We start from the raw sequence: 19,212 nt of genomic DNA on the forward strand, positions 1-19,212 counted from the left end.
TATTCAACCTATAATCATCCGGGCATGTAGAGCCCGGATTAAGTGAGAACCTATAATAATGAAATTTAGCATGTAGAGCTCGGATTAAATGAGAACCTATAAAAGGGGGCTTCTTGGTAATTTTTCGTTCTACAGAAAGTACTTTTTGAATTTTCTCTAATATTGAACCTATAGTCATGAAATTTAGCATGTAGAGCTCGGATTAAATGAGAACCTATAAAAAGGATCTATTTGGAACTTTTTCGTTCTTCAAAAGGTACTTTTTAAACATGAAATTAGGCATGTAGAGCCCATATCATGTGAGAACCTATATAAGGGGACTTTTTGGTACTTATCGTTCTTTAAAAAGGTACTTTTTGAATTTTTGTATAATATTGAACATAGAAACATGAAATTAAGCATGTAGAGCCCTGATTATAGATAGAGCCCTATAAAAGGGGACTTTGTGGTACTTTTTTGTTCTACAAAAGTTACTTTTTGAATTTTCTATAATATTGAACCTAGAAACATGAATTTAAGCATGTAGAGCCTAGATTATGTGAGAACCTATAAAATGGGACTTTTTGGTACTTTTTTTGTTCTACAAAAGGTACTTTTTGAATTTTCTATAATATTGAACCTAAAAACATGAGCATGGAGTAAATGAGAACTTATAAAAGGGAATTTTGGGTACGTTTTCGTTCCTCAAAAGGTACTTTTTGAATCTTCTATAATATTGAACCTAGAAACATGAAATTTAGTGAGCGGGAACATATAAAAGGGGACTTTTTAGTACTTTTTCCTTCTTCAAAGGATTTGCGGTACTATTTCGTGCTGTGACTGGAACTTTTTGGCTTTTATGTTTTGTGTTTCGTTCTTAAACACATCATGGTGAAGGGTATATAAGATTCGGCACAGCCGAATATACAACTCTTATTTGGTTCTAATCCAGTTTACACATTCCTTTATTTTTATAGACTTTGACCAGGAAACTAGTATTGTCTCCATTTTAGACATTTCTATAACGTCTTAGATACTTTTAACGCCTTATCGCGCTTTATGTGTTTTTGAACTACATCGTGGCGGTTAATTCCCTCAATTGTTTACAGCGCTGAATACCAATTTATTTTAGTCAGAATAATAACAGGTTTGTTAATATTTAAACCAAATTACCAGTATGAAAACCAAAATGTTCTTTGTTAATAAATAAAATGCACAGAATTTGTTTATCTCATTGAAATTATGTGGAAAAATATTGTTGTTTTATGCAAATAAATTGCAACTTTAAAAAAAAAAGAAGTTCAATATACACATGTTTATTTAAATGTGAAAAGGGTGTCCCAAGATTTGAACTAATAGAGTTCTGTATAGAAGAACTCATTAAACAAAAATCAATTTTACAAAGACTTTATAGCAAAATTTAATTGCACATTTTGAAACATCCTTTATTTGTTGATACAAAAAGTTTAAACAAATAAGTGATCATAAACAATTTACAATATAATTTCTTGGAAAAAATAAAGAAATACCTGAAAAGTCAATAGACTAAAAGCTCAAGATTTGTTATTATATTTCGGAAAACTTTCGAATAACTTAATCAACTTATATCATTTTAAATAATTTTATAATAAAATTTAATTATATTTTCTAAATAAACTTTCATTATTTTATTCAGTTTTAAATTTCCTTAAACGAAAGTGACACTTCCGTTTAGTATAAATTGACATTCTTTGGACTTTAATACTTTTTCTTATTTTGCACACAAATAAGTTAAATTAACTTATAACATAAAGTACTTAAATAGTTTAAAACTAAAACGAAAAATTAATTAAAAAAGACATCACAAAAATACACCAATTAAAATTAGCACCAGTAATACAACAATAGCAATTAAAATAAGCATCACCTTTTTCTAAAATTAAAAAAAAATTAAAATTAATTTATTGAATTAAATTATTAAGAAATTTCATTAACAAATTTTACCTTCAAAGCTTTTTTATGTAATTTATCAGCTTTTTCCAGTTCATCAGCACCCTTGTCCACGAACAGAGTGGCCTGTTGGGCATGGAACTCAACACGTTGTATGGTTTCACTCTAAATTACGGAAGGTCAGTTAAAATTTTTATAGATATTTTGAAAAAAAGTGTATTACCTGTTCCATAACTAAACATTGTATCCGCAAAAATAATGCATGCACTTCTTCTATGGATTTCTCTAGTTTCTTCAGTTCATTGAAACGATCCATGAGATCTTGTAGTGTTTTGCGTTCCTTTTCGGTTTCTTCTAAAATCTATATGGATAGAAATGAAATATTGGCGAAAGAAAGCTACATTAACGATAACATAATTTGTTGTCAATTTGGCAAATGTGATTTCAATACCAGAACTTACATTTCCTACAAATAGACTAGTTTGTTTATTGGCAATTAATTCTTCGATTTCTTCTTCGGTGGCATTACAATTGACTGAAAATAGAAAATGTCAACGGAAATTGATAAAAAAAATTGAATAGTTATTCCAAAACTGAACTAGAACTGAATTAGAACTGAACTAGAACTAAACTAGAACTGAACTAGAACTGAACTAGAACTGAACTGGAACTGAACTAGAACTGAACTAGAACTGAACTAGAACTGAACTAGAACTAGAACTGAACTGAGAACTGAACTAGAACTGAACTAGAACTGAACTAGAACTGAACTAGAACTGAACTAGAACGAACTAGAACTGAACTAGAACTGAACTAGAACTGAACTAGAACTGAACTAGAACTGAACTAGAACTGAACTAGAACTGAACTAGAACTGAACTAGAACTGAACTAGAACTGAACTAGAACTGAACTAGAACTGAACTAGAACTGAACTAGAACTGAACTAGAACTGAACTAGAACTGAACTAGAACTGAACTAGAACTGAACTAGAACTGAACTAGAACTGAACTAGAACTGAACTAGAACTGAACTAGAACTGAACTAGAACTGAACTAGAACTGAACTAGAACTGAACTAGAACTGAACTAGAACTGAACTAGAACTGAACTAGAACTGAACTAGAACTGAACTAGAACTGAACTAGAACTGAACTAGAACTGAACTAGAACTGAACTAGAACTGAACTAGAACTGAACTAGAACTGAACTAGAACTGAACTAGAACTGAACTAGAACTGAACTAGAACTGAACTAGAACTGAACTGAACTAGAACTGAACTAGAACTGAACTAGAACTGAACTAGAACTGAACTAGAACTGAACTAGAACTGAACTAGAACTGAACTAGAACTGAACTAGAACTGAACTAGAACTGAACTAGAACTGACTAGAACTGAACTAGAACTGAACTAGAACTAGAACCACCTTAGAACTGAACTAGAACTGAACTAGAACTGAACTAGAACTGAACTAGAACTGAACTAGAACTGAACTAGAACTGACACTAGAACTGACTAGAACTGAACTAGAACTGAACTAGAACTGAACTAGAACTGAACTAGAACTGAACTAGAACTGAACTAGACTGAACTAGAACTGAACTAGAACTGAACTAGACACTAGAACTGAACTAGAACTGAACTAGAACTGAACTCGAAATGAACTGAACTGAACTAGAACTGAACTAGAACTGAACTAGAACTGAACTAGAACTGAACTAGAACTGAACTAGAACTGAACTAGAACTGAACTAGAACTGAACTAGAACTGAACTAGAACTGAACTAGAACTGAACTAGAACTGAACTAGAACTGAACTAGAACTGAAACTAGAACTGAACTAGAACTGAACTAGAACTGAACTGAACTGAACTAGAACTGAACTAGAACTGACACTAGAACTGAACTAGAACTGAACTAGAACTGAACTAGAAGCTGAACTAGAACTGAACTAGAACTGAACTAGAACTGAACTAGAACTGAACTAGAACTGAACTAGAACTGAACTAGAACTGAACTAGAACTGAACCTAGAACTGAACTAGAACTGAACTAGACTGACTAGAACTGACTAGAACTGAACTAAACTGAACTAGAACTGAACTAGAACTGAACTAGAACTGAACTAGAACTGAACTAGAACTGAACTAGAACTGAACTAGAACTGAACTAGAACTGAACTAGAACTGAACTAGAACTGAACTAGAACTGAACTAGAACTGAAACTAGAACTGAACTAGAACTGAACTAGAACTGAACTAGAACTGAACTAGAACTGAACTAGACTGAACTAGAACTGAACTAGAACTAGAACTACTGAACTGAACTAGAACTGAACTAGAACTGAACTAGAACTGAACTAGAACTGAACTAGAACTAGAACTGAACTAGAACTGAACTAGAACTAGAACTGAACTAGAACTGAACTAGAACTGAACTAGAACTGAACTAGAACTGAACTAGAACTGAACTAGAACTGAACTAGAACTGAACTAGAACTGAACTAGAACTGAACTAGAACTGAACTAGAACTGAACTAGAACTGAACTAGAACTGAACTAGAACTGAACTAGAACTGAACTAGAACTGAACTAGAACTGAACTAGAACTGAACTAGAACTGAACTAGAACTGAACTAGAACTGAACTAGAACTGAACTAGAACTGAACTAGAACTGAACTAGAACTGAACTAGAACTGAACTAGAACTGAACTAGAACTGAACTAGAACTGAACTAGAACTGAACTAGAACTGAACTAGAACTGAACTAGAACTGAACTAGAACTGAACTAGAACTGAACTAGAACTGAACTAGAACTGAACTAGAACTGAACTAGAACTGAACTAGAACTGAACTAGAACTGAACTAGAACTGAACTAGAACTGAACTAGAACTGAACTAGAACTGAACTAGAACTGAACTAGAAATGAACTAGAACTGAACTAGAACTGAACTAGAACTGAACTAGAACTGAACTAGAACTGAACTAGAACTGAACTAGAACTGAACTAGAACTGAACTAGAACTGACTAGAACTGACTAGAACTGAACTAGAACTGAACTAGAACTGAACTAGAAACTGAACTAGAACTGAACTAGAAACTGAACTAGAACTGAACTAGAACTGAACTAGGAACTGAACTAGAACTGAAACTAGAACTGAACTAGAACTGAACTAGAACTGACTAGAACTGGAACTAGAACTGAAACTAGAACTGAACTAGACTGAACTAGAACTGAACTAGAACTGAACTAGAACTGACTAGAACTGAACTAGAACTGAACTAGAACTGACTAGAACTGAACTAGAACTGAACTAGAACTGAACTAGAACTGAACTAGACTGAAACTAGAACTGAACTAGAAACTGAACTAGAACTGAACTAGAACTGAACTAGAACTGAACTAAACTGAACTAGAACTGAACTATAGAACTGAACTAGAACTGAAATAGAACTGAACTAGAACATGAACTGAACTAGAACTGAACTAGAACTGAACTAGAACTGAACTAGAACTGAACTAGAACTGAACTAGAACTGAACTAGAACTGAACTAGAACTGAACTAGAACTGAACTAGAACTGAACTAGAACTGAACTGAGACTGAACTAGAACTGAACTAGAACTGAACTAGAACTGAACTAGAACTGAACTAGAACTGAACTAGAACTGAACTAGAACTGAACTAGAACTGAACTAGAACTGAACTAGAACTAAACTAGAACTGAACTAGAACTGAACTAGAACTGAACTAGAACTGAACTAGAACTGAACTAGAACTGAACTAGAACTGAACTAGAACTGAACTAGAACTGAACTAGAACTGAACTAGAACTGAACTAGAACTGAACTAGAACTGAACTAGAACTGAACTAGAACTGAACTAGAACTGAACTAGAACTAGAACTGAACTAGAACTGAATAAAAACTGAACTAGAACTGACTAAAAACTGAACTGGAACTGAATTGGAACTGAACTAGAACTAACAACAAAAAGTACCTTGTACCTAGGTAATTATAAAATACTGCTGGATCTCGAAATACAAATTTTTAACCAAAGTTTAAACTTTGCATCCTACTCCTTTAAGTATACTAAACATTTTTCCTTCTTTTACCAAGTACTCACTTATCTTGGATTGCATTTGTAAATTTTTCTTCAACTTCTGTTCATAATTCTGTAAGAATGTCTCATTCTTGGTCCACATATTTATATAACTCTGATGCAGGCCATAGAACAGAGTTCTCTTCATGCGCGCCTCTAGCGTATAATCATTTTCTGCCGGTAGATTTGCTTTGAACTCCTGAAATTTTGTCATCAATTGATTACCCAAACGTAGATTGTGTTTTCGCAATTGATCCATTTCATTTTCTAACGAAACAAAACAAAATAAAAGAGATTTCGTTACAATTTAAAATGAATTAAGAATTCAAATATTTACCATTAAAACTTCGTATGTTTGCTGCCTGTGTCATACGATTCATTGACTCCAAATTTGCTGCTATTTGTGCTAAGTGTGTGCGTATTTCCGAATACTATCAATTATTTAAATTAAAGAAAAAGAATATGTATGAGAATATCTGTAAAACGTTTTTATTTAATTAACATATTGAGATTTTATTGACTTAATGATTAATGTGTTGTTTAAGGTTTAATTTTAAACGATTATTTTGGTATTTAAATTTAAATCTGTTTAGGCTTTATCTAAAATAATTTACTTTTGGAAAATAGAATGTATACTAAGCACGTAAAGTATGTTTTCAATATAATCTACCTCTCAAATTTAAATTGTTACTAGATGTTTTAATATTAAGTTATTTAATCTTGTAATTGCTTTGAACTTTAATTAAACAAATATTTAATGAAAATATTTAAAAATTATCTAATATTAACATTTAAAGTTTATTTTTAAACTGAAACTATTTATTTTTACCTATGCTTCGTTCAGATAAACTAGAACTGAACTAGAACTGAACTAGAACTGAACTAGAACTGAACTAGAACTGAACTAGAACTGAACTAGAACTGAACTAGAACTGAACTAGAACTGAACTAGAACTGAACTAGAACTGAACTAGAACTGAACTAGACTGAACTAGAACTGAACTAGAACTGAACTAGAACTGAACTAGAACTAGAACTGAACTAGAACTGAACTAGAACTGAACTAGAACTGAACTAGAACTGAACTAGAACTGAACTAGAACTGAACTAGAACTGAACTAGAACTGAACTAGAACTGAACTAGAACTGAACTAGAACTGAACTAGAACTGAACTAGAACTGAACTAGAACTGAACTAGAACTGAACTAGAACTGAACTAGAACTGAACTAGAACTGAACTAGAACTGAACTAGAACTGAACTAGAACTGAACTAGAACTGAACTAGAACTGAACTAGAACTGAACTAGAACTGAACTAGAACTGAACTAGAACTGAACTAGAACTGAACTAGAACTGAACTAGAACTGAACTAGAACTGAACTAGAACTGAACTAGAACTGAACTAGAACTGAACTACTGACTAGAACTGAACCAGAACTGAACTAGAACTGAACTAGAACTGAACTAGAACTGAACTAGAACTGAACTAGAACTGAACTAGAACTGAACTAGAACTGAACTAGAAATGAACTAGAACTGAACTAGAACTGAACTAGAACTGAACTAGAAATGAACTAGAACTGAACTAGAACTGATCTAGAACTGAAATAGAACTGAACTAGAATTAAACAAGAACTGAACTGAAATACATACATATGAAGCATTACTAAGTATAGTTATAAGACATAGAATATGACTGATTTTTTTTAATCTTCTCGAAATGCTACCGCTGACAATGTAAGAACATATTTCTATTTGAAACAAATGTAATGACAGAAAAAATCTGGTTTTCGAATAAAAGAACATTATCTGTAGTTACAAATAAAAATTGTTGACAACAAAATTCCGGTTGTATGAGTAAATAATTAAGTAACTTAATTATCAAAATCAAGGTTGGGTCACCATTGCCGCCTAGTTACTGTTATCGTTAAACTACCTTTTAGATTCATACCGTTAGAGTACCGTTATCGTAAAAACGTAAAGAATTAACAACTTAAAACTATCAAAGATCGTTAAAATCGCATTGAGATGGTTTACAAATTATATCTATTAGACTTCAGTTCAATTAAATTTATAACTCCAGAAGGAAAAGTTTTACATTTGGCTATGCCGAAACTTATTTAACCAACATCGAAACATGTATCGTAAATTTAAAGTGAATTTCGGAAAGTGTCCCGATCACTTCTGGACCAAATCTGAAAGATTTTTTTATTTTCAAAGAACATACATATCATTAATTTTCTAAACGATTTATTGGTAAACCTATTTCCTATTAAAGAGGATATATGGGAGTTTGGTTAGTTAGACCTGGTTCACACTGGAAAACTTTTGTTGAGAAACTTTGGAATTTGTGTGTGAGAGAAAGAAATGGTTGATATATATTTTTCTCTCACACACAATAATCAAAAGTTTCCCAAAAAAAGTGTTCCAGTGTGAACCAGGTCTTATGAAATTTGGAAGATGCAATGAGTAATTTTTCGCTGTTACACAGTGTTAAGTAATCCCTTGCTATTTAAGTTTTTAACGATGTAAGAGTTAGTGTAGGGTATCTCATCTGACCGATTTGGACCGTTGGTATTACTTTCTTCTTACTTGATTTTATTTGTAGTAGAGCGTGCATTTTTGTATGTATTTATGTATGTTTGCATGTTTAAATGAGTTCGTACAAATATTAGTAATTGTTTGCTTTTCTTTCTCTGTACAATACAAAAATAAATTTAGTATAAAGATTCTTTCTTTATAAACTTACTAGCTTATTACCCGCTACTTTGTTAGCGAGGGTTTTTATAGAATGAGAAATATGTTGGCTATTCATTTAGCAAGGAAAAAATAATATGTTTTACAAAGATTACAAATTTTTAAATATTGGTAATTCCCTAATTTGAAGAAATGATGATTGTATATGAGTACTCAATTTTAAGTACTTAAAAGTCCACTTTTATAGATTCTCATTTACTCCGGGCTCTATATGCTTAATTTCATGTTTTTAGGTTGAATTTTATAGAAAACTCAAAAAGTACCAATCGAAGGACGAAAAAGTGCCAAAAAGTTCACTTTTATAGATTTTCATTAACTAAGGCCTCTCCATGCTTAATTTCATGTTTCTAGGTTTAATTTTATTGAAAACTCAAAAAGTACCAGTCGAAGTACGATAAAGTACCAAAAAGTCCCCTTTTATAGATTCTAATTTACTCCAGGCTCTACATGCTTAATTTTATGTTTCTAGGTTAAATTTTATAAAAACTGAAAAAAGTACCAGTCGAAGAATGAAAAAGTACAAAAAAGTCTCCTTTTATAGATTCTTATTTACTCCGGGCTCTACATGCTTAATTTCATGTTTCTATGTTAAATTTTATAGAAAAATCAAAAAGTACCAATCGAAGAACAAAAAAGTACCAAAAAGGTCCTCTTTTATAGTTTCCAATTTACTCCGGGCTCTATATGCTTAATTTCATGTTTTTAGGTTCAATTTTATAGAAAAATCAAAAAGTACCAGTCGAAGAACGAAAAAGTACCAAAAAGTCCCCTTTTATATATTCTCATTAACTAAGGGCTCTGCATGCTTAATTTCATGTTTCTAGGTTTAATTTGATAGAAAACTCAATAAGTACCAGTCGAAGGACGAAAAAGTACCAAAAAGTCACCTATTATAGATTCTCATTTACTCTGGGCTCTACATGCTTAATTTTATGTTTCTAGGTTAAATTTTATAGAAAACTCAAAAAGTACCAGTCGAAGGATGAAAAAGTAAAAAAAGTCCCCTTTTATAGATTCTCATTAACTAAGGATTCCGCATGCTTAATTTCATGTTTCTAGGTTAAATTTTATAGAAAACTCAAAAAGTACCAGTCGAAGGACGAAAAAGTACCAAAAAGTCTCCTTTTATAGATTCTCATTTACTCCGGGCTCTACATGCTTCATTTCATGTTTCTAGGTTAAATTTTATAGAAAACTCAAAAAGTACCAGTCGAAAGACGAAAAAGTACCAAAAGGTCCCCTTTTATAGATTCTCATTTACTAAGGGCTCTACATGCTTAATTTCATGTTTCTAGGTTAAATTTTATAGAAAACTCAAAAAGTACCAGTCGAAGGACGAAAAAGTACCTAAAAGTCCCTTATTATAGATTCTCATTTACTCTGGGCTCTACATGCTAAATTTCATGTTTCTAGGTTAAATTTTATAGAAAACTCAAAAAGTACCAGTCGAAGGACGAAAAAGTACCAAAAAGTCCCCTTTTATAGATTCTCATTTACTCTGGGCTCTACATGCTTAAATTCATGTTTCTAGGTTAAATTTTATAGAAAACTCAAAAAGTACCAGTCGAAAGACGAAAAAGTTCCAAAAAGTCCCCTTTTATAGATTCTCATTTACTCCGGGCTCTACATGCTTAATTTCATGTTTTTAGGTTAAATTTTATAGAAAACTCAAAAAGTACCAGTCGAAGGACGAAAAAGTACCAAAAAGTCCCCTTTTATAGATTCTCATTAACTAAGGCCTCCGCATGCTTAATTTCATGTTTCTAGGTTAAATTTTATAGAAAACTCAAAAAGTACCAGTCGAAGGACGAAAAAGTACCAAAAAGTCCCCTATTATAGATTCTCATTTACTCTGGGCTCTACATGCTTAATTTCATGTTTCTAGGTTAAATTTTATAGAAAACTCAAAAAGTACCAGTCGAAGGACGAAAAAGTACCAAAAAGTCCCCTTTTATAGATTCTCATTACTCCGGTCTCTAGATGCTTAATTTCATGTTTCTAGGTTCAATATTATAGAAAATTCAAAAAGTACCTTTTGAAGAACGAAAAAGTACCAAAAAGTCCCATTTTATAGATTCTCATTTACTCCGAGCTCTACATGCTTAATTTCATGTTTCTAGGTTTAATTTTAAAGAAAACTCAAAAAAGTACCTGTGTAGAACGAAAAAGTAGCGAAAAGTCCCTTTATTATTAATTTCATGTTTCTATTTCAATATCATAGAAAACTCAAAAAGGACCAGTTGGAGAATGAAAAGTACCAAAAAATATTACTTGGTACCGGGGTTCCAAATAACACCCCATTAGGATATTTAGTGTTTCTAAATTTAAAAATTTTATTTAAATTGGATCATTCTGGTTGAATAAAATCAAATTTCCCGTTTTTACCCCTTTTGGTACTTTTTTCCTCCCCATTAAAAATTCTATTCCAAAAAGTTGCAACATCGTAGTGGGAGCCCGTTATTATGTATTCATATGTATAAGTTAATAAACCAAAAACAATGTTTTATGAAAAAAGTACCAAAAATAGGTACAATTTTAACCCCTTAAACGTCCGAATATCCAAAAAGTACTAAATTCATATTTTTGTTTTTTCGTTAAGTTATAAAGGAGTTAAAAATATTTTTTGAATGTGCACTGGTTTAAAAGATACATGGGGTGCGAAAAAAGTACCAAAATACAGTTTTTACCCGTTTATTCCCTAAAGGGGCCGAATTTTAAAAAAGTACCAGATACCTGTCCGTTTATTTTTTAAATGAACGGCGATAAGCTTTAAACTGTTTTTGTATCTTTTCTAGTTTAGGAGATATAAGGTTACCGAATTTACCCGTTTTTACCCTTTTTTACCCCCTAAACATTCGAATTTCCAAAAATCCCGTCTTAGTGGATCTATTTGGAGACCAACCTCCTGTCCAAATTTCAGCTCTTTAGCTTCAACCGTTTAGGCTGTGCGATGATGAATCAGTCAGTGAATCAGTCAGTCAGTCAGTCAGTCAGTAACGTTAGAATTTTATATATATAGATTAAATATAAAAATAAAATGAAAAAAAGAGCACAAGAATAAATTAAATAAATTTAATTGTTGTAAAAACAAACTGGTATTATTAATGTTTAAGATTTAAGCTGGTTTTAAATTTTTTTTATTTAAAAAAAGATGCCACTCTAAATGAAGAAAACAACTACATGCAAACATACATACATACATATGTACATGAAATTATACTTAGAATAATAAAAAATTTAAAATACTGGGTCAATTATTTTTACAAAGCAAAAACCAAAAAACTAGAACATATAAAAAGCTAAAAAAAGTCTCGTGACCGCTATTAGATTCTTAGATTTACTTACCGGATTGAGTATGGCATCTACGGGTGTATTTTGTTGCATATTGGCTGCTGAGTTTTGCCTTTCCAACGATATTGTTGTACCATTCGTAGAATTACAGCTGTTTGAGCGCTGCGAAAAGTAATTAGCCGAATGAATGAGTTAAATGAAGAATGAATTTTTACTTTTTTATTCTTAAATTTTATTTCAAAATTTCTTTGTATTTTTTTTATTTTTTTTTTTTGCTCAATGTTGATAACGTTGCGTATTGTATAACTCTAGCTTACCTGTATTAATTCTGGCAATCGATCTCTTGCCATTTTTTTGTTTTTTTTTTTAATTTTTTGGTTTGTTCTCTAGTTGTTCATATACAGAGGTAGTTGAGAGCAGCAGCAGAGTATCTGTGTGTTGTGTCTGTCTGGTATGCAAGTGTGAAAAAACAGTTAATTGAATAGTCAAATAACAGTGTTGACAACGTTTTTTTTTTGTAATTTATTAAAGCTCTAACTGAAATATAATTAAAAAAGTTTGTGAGAAGTCAAATTTCATTTAAGTACCCATCAACAAATTTATCAAAATATTGGTCTTAGAACTCGTAATATTAATATATTATTGGTCCTTGCAAAATTTGAACTAGAACAGAACTAGAACAGAACTAGAACAGAACTAGAACAGAACTAGAACAGAACTAGAACAGAACTAGAACAGAACTAGAACTGAACTAGAACTGAACTAGAACTGAACTAGAACTGAACTAGAACTGAACTAGAACTGAACTTGAACTGAACTTGAACTGAACTAGAACTGAACTAGAACTGAACTAGAATTGAACTAGAACTGAACTAGAACTGAACTTGAACTGAACTAGAACTGAACTAGAACTGAACTAGAACTGAACTGAACTGACTAGAACTGAACTAGAACTGAACTAGAACTGAACTAGAACTGAACTAGAACTGAACTAGAACTGAACTAGAACTGAACTAGAACTGAACTAGAACTGAACTAGAACTGAACTAGAACTGAACTAGAACTGAACTAGAACTGAACTAGAACTGAACTAGAACTGAACTAGAACTGAACTAGAACTGAACTAGAACTGAACTAGAACTGAACTAGAACTGAACTAGAACTGAACTAGAACTGAACTAGAACTGAACTAGAACTGAACTAGAACTGAACTAGAACTGAACTAGAACTGAACTAGAACTGAACTAGAACTGAACTAGAACTGAACTAGAACTGAACTAGAACTGAACTAGAACTGAACTAGAACTGAACTAGAACTGAACTAGAACTGAACTAGAACTGAACTAGAACTGAACTAGAACTGAACTAGAACTGAACTAGAACTGAACTAGAACTGAACTAGAACTGACTAGAACTGAACTAGAACTGAACTAGAACTGAACTAGAACTGAACTAGAACTGAACTAGAACTGAACTAGAACTGAACTAGAACTGAACTAGAACTGAACTAGAACTGAACTAGAACTGAACTAGAACTGAACTAGAACTGAACTAGAACTGAACTAGAACTGAACTAGAACTGAACTAGAATGAACTAGAACTGAACTAGAACTGAACTAGAACTGAACTAGAACTGAACTAGAACTGAACTAGAACTGAACTAGAACTGAACTAGAACTGAACTAGAACTGAACTAGAACTGAACTAGAACTGAACTAGAACTGAACTAGAACTGAACTAGAACTGAACTAGAACTGAACTAGAACTAACTGAACTAGAATAACTAGAACTGAACTAGAACTGAACTAGAACTGAAACTAGAACTGAACTAGAACTGAACTAGAACTGAACTAGAACTGAACTAGAACTGAACTAGAACTGAACTAGAACTGAACTAGAAACTGAACTAGAACTGAACTAGAACTGAACTAGAACTGAACTAGAACTGAACTAGAACTGAACTAGAACTGAACTAGAACTGAACTAGAACTGAACTAGAACTGAACTAGAACTGAACTAGAACTGAATTAGAACTGAACTAGATTAAAAGTTTTGAATTGAAATTTGTAAAAAATCGTTGTTTCGATATATCACGATACTGTACTAATGATAGCGTCCAGCTGCAAAGGTCTAGACTCTAGTAGTGCTGTTAAAGTATTGAGTAGTGGTATCGAGTATCGAGTATTTGCCCTATTTTTGGTACTCAATACTAAAAAGTAGTTACTCAATACTTTCAGACTTGTATATGGATTTAACTTATTTAAATTTAACGGCTATAATGTGAAAAAATACAGCTCTAAAATCTAATGTAGACCATATCATTATTAGAAATGCAACTCTTAGCAATATCAAATCAATGTAAAAAATAATTTAAACACTGAAATAATAGTTAAAAAGTTACAAATATTTATCGACGCAATCTAAAAAAAATAAAATGTCTCAAAAGAGGTGTGATGTCTGGTCTAACTCTTCTTAAAAAAAATTAAAAATTCCTCGTTTTTAATTTAAAATAAAACCGTTAAAAGTATCGAGTAGTATTGAGTACCCAAACGAAAAGTATTGAGTAGTATTGAGTAATCAAAAGTAGTAGAATATTACAGCACTAGACTCTAGAGCAATAAAACTTTTTACAATATACATACATATTATCTTTTGACTAAAAACACTTAAAATAAAACTAATCGTTCAATCAGGAATCTAAAATTTAAAAGAAAATATCCAGTTTTTGAACGGCAAACTATGACAATTATATTTATAGCAAAATATTCTTCTCAGGACCGCCTGGTATGGGACTAATCGCTCAACGAGAAAAAGCATTTACAGAAAAATACCTGTCCGTCAATCTGCCGTTCCAAAACTTATTAGAGAATTCTATGAACTCCGAAATTTTTTTCTAATAATATTATGACTTCTTCCGTTATATGTTTTTGTGGTGGGTATTAAATATTCGGCTTAAACGTAACACTATTAATATAAAAATGTTATTCAAAATTGCTTCTTCTTAAAAATTTTTAAAAGCACCAACACTATAGCTTAAAGCACTAAATAGACAACACTGTTAACTACTAATACCACTGCAAATTTATTTATTTGTTTAATTTTTATTATTATTTTTATAATTTTTAAACGTAATTTTTTTTTATCTTTTTCACTTTTTTACTATAGTTTTTTTTTGCTCAGTTACTTTTTTTAAATTGTTGTAATTCCTCAGTTAGTGAGTGTTTTTTTATCAGTTTTTTTCACAATTTCAGAATTTTTTGATAAGATTTTGCTTTGGTAAAGCTAGAGAGTATGAAGGTCTTTTTGTAATTTGTTGTTGCCGTTAATAATATTTATTTTTTAAATTAGTGTAAAATTTCGTTTAGTAACGTTAAGTCTTGAGAAGATTAAGTAATTTTGTTTTTGGGAACACTTTGGAATTCTTTTTTTAATAAATCTTTTGTTTTTTTTATTGTTATTAATGTTATAAAATAAAATTTATCTGATAGTTTTTGTATCTTTTAGTTTCAAGTGCAAAAACAGCATTGATTTGCAGCCAAACACTTAGGAATACTGTCTGTCAGTCAGTCGGTAGTCATTAGTATAGTAGCAGTAGTAGCTCTAGTAGTCATCGTCGTCTCAATGACTAAATAATACCACAAAACAAAATCACAAAAATTATATTTAAAAACAAAATAAAGAAATAAGTATTTCAAGTCATGTTATTCTTGATTATTTTTATTTTTTGCCCTTATTTCTTATTGTTGTTGCTTTCTTTGCTTTAGTAATTGTTTGTATTTTAATTTATGTAGTTTTTGCTTTTACACACGTATGTATTATTTTCAATTGTTATAGTTTTTTTTCACTTTACACTTTACTTTGTCATAGACGGTGCTAAACTAAAACCCATAAAGAGAAATAATTCATTCCAAACACTCTTCTTGTCTTCTGTTTTTTTTAGCACACAATTCAATTCAATTCCATTCTACTTTTTATTCCACAAACAGTTTTATCTGTGTAAGCTTCTATAATGTCGTCGTCTCGCCTTGCTCTAACTAAACTTAGTACACTTTCCGACACTCACAGTTCCATACTCGCAAAATTCCTTAATATAGTCAAGAAATCTGACATAATATTTGAAAAATAAACTTTTATTTTTTCTCAGATCTCGATTAGCAAATTTCACACACCGATAATATAATAAATATACTCTTTATAATCGTGTGTATTAAGACCGTATAAAGCTTTAATCACTTTAATATAACCTACTCTACTAAAATCGGGAGTGTATTATGCATTTGTGTTTATGTTTGCAAGAGGTAAAAATTCAGGTTCCGTAGCTTTAAAATAATACTTGCTGAATCTGTTCCAGCTTTCGGTTTGGTGAAATTAAAACTTCGACTTAATCTATTGGATAGAACATATATTTCATACTTTGTCCCATAAGGTGCCTTTGTTCTTGTGTTTATCAATACTAACCAACAGTACTGTTTTATTTACATACTAGAAGCGTCCAGCCGCGTCATTGGGGCTTTTATTGGACGGTTTGAGTGTAATTGACGAAAATTTATACTACAGCGGTATCTAACGCATTGTTATAAAACTTAACGGGAACATTCCTCAAGACCCCTTGAATATACATATATTTGAAATCTTTAGGTACAGAAGTCCTTGAGTATATTGATTACGATGAAGTTAGTTAGTTAGTTAGATAGTTAGTTAGTTAGTTAGTTAGTTAGTTAGTAGTTAGTTAGTTAGTTAGTTAGTTAGTTAGTTAGTTAGTTAGTTAGTTAGTTAGTAGTTAGTTAGTTAGTTAGTAGTTAGTTAGTTAGTTAGTTAGTTAGTTAGTTAGTTAGTTAGTTAGTTAGTTAGTTAGTTAGTTAGTTAGTTAGTTAGTCAGTTAGTTTGTTAGTTAGTTAGTTAGTTAGTTTGTTAGTTAGTTAGTTAGTTAGTTAGTTAGTTAGTTAGTTAGTTAGTTTAGTTAGTTAGTTAGTTAGTTAGTTAGTTAGTTAGTTAGTTAGTTAGTTAGTTAGTTAGTTAGTTAGTTAGTTAGTTAGTTAGTTAGTTAGTTAGTTAGTTAGTTAGTTAGTTAGTTAGTTAGTTAGTTAGTTAGTTAGTTAGTTAGTTAGTTAGTTAGTTAGTTAGTTAGTAGTTAGTTAGTTAGTTAGTTAGTTAGTTAGTTAGTTAGTTAGTTAGTTAGTTAGTTAGTTAGTTAGTTAGTTAGTTAGTTAGTTAGTTAGTTAGTTAGTTAGTTAGTTAGTTAGTTAGTTAGTAGTTAGTTAGTTAGTTAGTTAGTTAGTTAGTTAGTTAGTTAGTTAGTTAGTTAGTTAGTTAGTTAGTTAGTTAGTTAGTTAGTTAGTTAGTTAGTTAGTTAGTTAGTTAGTTAGTTAGTTAGTTAGTTAGTTAGTTAGTTAGTTAGTTAGTTTGTTAGTTACTTCTGCAGTATATTCCTTGTCGACCATTCCCAACTTTAGTGTCTTACTCGCATTTTGGAATGTTGTTATATTAGCGAGCGTGCATATTAATTAAGACTGAGTAGTAATGGTTCGCAGCTCCAGCTCTGCCAATACTTTTTAATACACTCTCATGTAAACAATATGTACAACAACCACAAATGATTAATAATATTTTGTATTGCACAATTAAAGTATGCAATGTTGTTGTTATTTTATTAACATCATTCTCAATTATTGATTTATATGAGAACTTATTAAAATGCTCATAATACAGGCATGGGATTACCTAAATGTTATCAATGCTTAAACAAATTTAAGATTTAAAGCGGGGTCAATGAAACTTTGATACTGAGTAGTACAAATTTTACAAGTATGAAATTGATAATTTTAAAAAGTGTAATACAATGATCCACTGAGAAATACATACTTAAATAGAGTTATGACTAGGGTTCTATAGTTGAAACGAAAAGTCGACTTTTCGACTTTTTTCATTTAGTTAAAAGTCGACTTTTCGACTTTTTGCATTTTATGAAAAGTCGATTTTTCGACTTTTTTCATTTAAATAAAAGTCGACTTTTAGACTTTTCGACTATAAGTATTTTATAAATAGTCGACTTTTCAACTTTTTCCGACTTTTCGACTTTTTGACTATTTTCGACTTTTTGACTATTTTCGACTTCTTTCTACTTTTTTCCGACTATTTTTGACTTTTTTCAAGTTTTTCCGACTATTTTAGAGTTTTTGACTTTTTTTTCCACTTTTTTAAAATTTTTGACTATTTTGACTTGTTTCTACAATTTTCGATTTTTCGACTTTTTCCGACTTTTCGACTTTTTCCGACTTTTTTCGACTTTTTCCGACTTTTCGACTTTTTACGACTTTTCGACTTTTTTCGACTTTCTTCGACTTTTTTCGACTTTCTTCGACTTTTTTCGACTTTATTCGACTTTTTTCGACTTATCGACTTTTTTCGACTTTCAGACTTTTCGACTTTTATTCACAAAGTCGACTTTTCGACTTTTTTCACAGACGATAGTCGAGTTATCGGCTTTTTTGGAACAAAATAGTCGACTTCGACTTTTCGACAAAAAGTCGATTGTTCGATTAATCGAAAGTCGATTTATAGAACCCTAGTTATGACTGTTGTTATAAAATTTAGGGGGGTTTGCCCTAAAACAGTCTGTAGAAATAATGGCCCCATTGAGAAAACAATGAAAGCCTGTGATCATCATGATAAATCTGTTTTTGTGAAAGTCCTTCAATCGTTTTATAGTAAAACTGAAATTTAAAACGATATTTGTGATTGTGTGTGTTTTTCAAGTTGCAATATTAGTGATGTCCAGCTCTGTTTATTTTAGAACTAAAAATCATCAAAAGAAATTTGCGTCAATAGAGTCGTCTTAAAGTCTGTATGACGTCGCCTCTTCGTCATGGATTTTATTACCATCAATTCGATTTGTAAAATAAATTTTATAACCCAGCAAACAATAGAAGTCCCTTAATATGGGGAAATCACTAATAATTTTATATTTTACAAAAAATACGATTTAAATGGATTATTTTATTATTTAAATTTCAAAATTTAAAAAAGAGTAAATCGAAAATGTGGTGGTGTCTGTCATCCATATAAGATCAAATACATATGTATATTATATATACCGGTTTAGCTGATTTTTGACTTATTTCTTTGATTTGTTTATTACAAGGGTTAGAA

The 19,212-nt window shown here is 31.0% G+C and overlaps 1 protein-coding gene across 6 annotated transcripts; it reads right to left on the reverse strand.

The window, feature by feature from the left end:
- Nucleotides 1–1,542: 1,542 nt before the first annotated feature.
- On the reverse strand, nucleotides 1,543–16,095 carry LOC119604583 (syntaxin-4-like). Of its 6 annotated transcripts, none has more exons than XM_037957283.1 (9): nucleotides 15,872–16,006; nucleotides 12,381–12,600; nucleotides 12,118–12,225; nucleotides 6,351–6,444; nucleotides 6,038–6,280; nucleotides 2,370–2,443; nucleotides 2,132–2,269; nucleotides 1,963–2,073; nucleotides 1,543–1,891 (listed from the first exon to the last, which is right to left on the reverse strand). In XM_037957283.1, the coding sequence occupies exons 2-9, from the start codon at nucleotides 12,411–12,413 to the stop codon at nucleotides 1,820–1,822; spliced, it is 873 nt and encodes a 290-aa protein (XP_037813211.1). In that variant the 5' UTR covers nucleotides 12,414–12,600; nucleotides 15,872–16,006; the 3' UTR covers nucleotides 1,543–1,819. The 6 variants fall into 6 exon arrangements, with proteins under 6 accessions (XP_037813211.1, XP_037813215.1, XP_037813213.1 ...); XM_037957287.1 differs by lacking the exon at nucleotides 15,872–16,006 and adding an exon at nucleotides 15,248–15,833; XM_037957285.1 differs by lacking the exon at nucleotides 15,872–16,006 and adding an exon at nucleotides 15,136–15,833.
- Between the last annotated feature and the right edge of the window lie 3,117 nt (nucleotides 16,096–19,212).

This window comes from Lucilia sericata, unplaced genomic scaffold (genome assembly GCF_015586225.1).
Source record: "Lucilia sericata isolate MDLA Ls3-8-SP2 unplaced genomic scaffold, ASM1558622v1 Contig000407F_arrow, whole genome shotgun sequence".
Lineage (NCBI taxonomy): Eukaryota > Metazoa > Arthropoda > Insecta > Diptera > Calliphoridae > Lucilia > Lucilia sericata.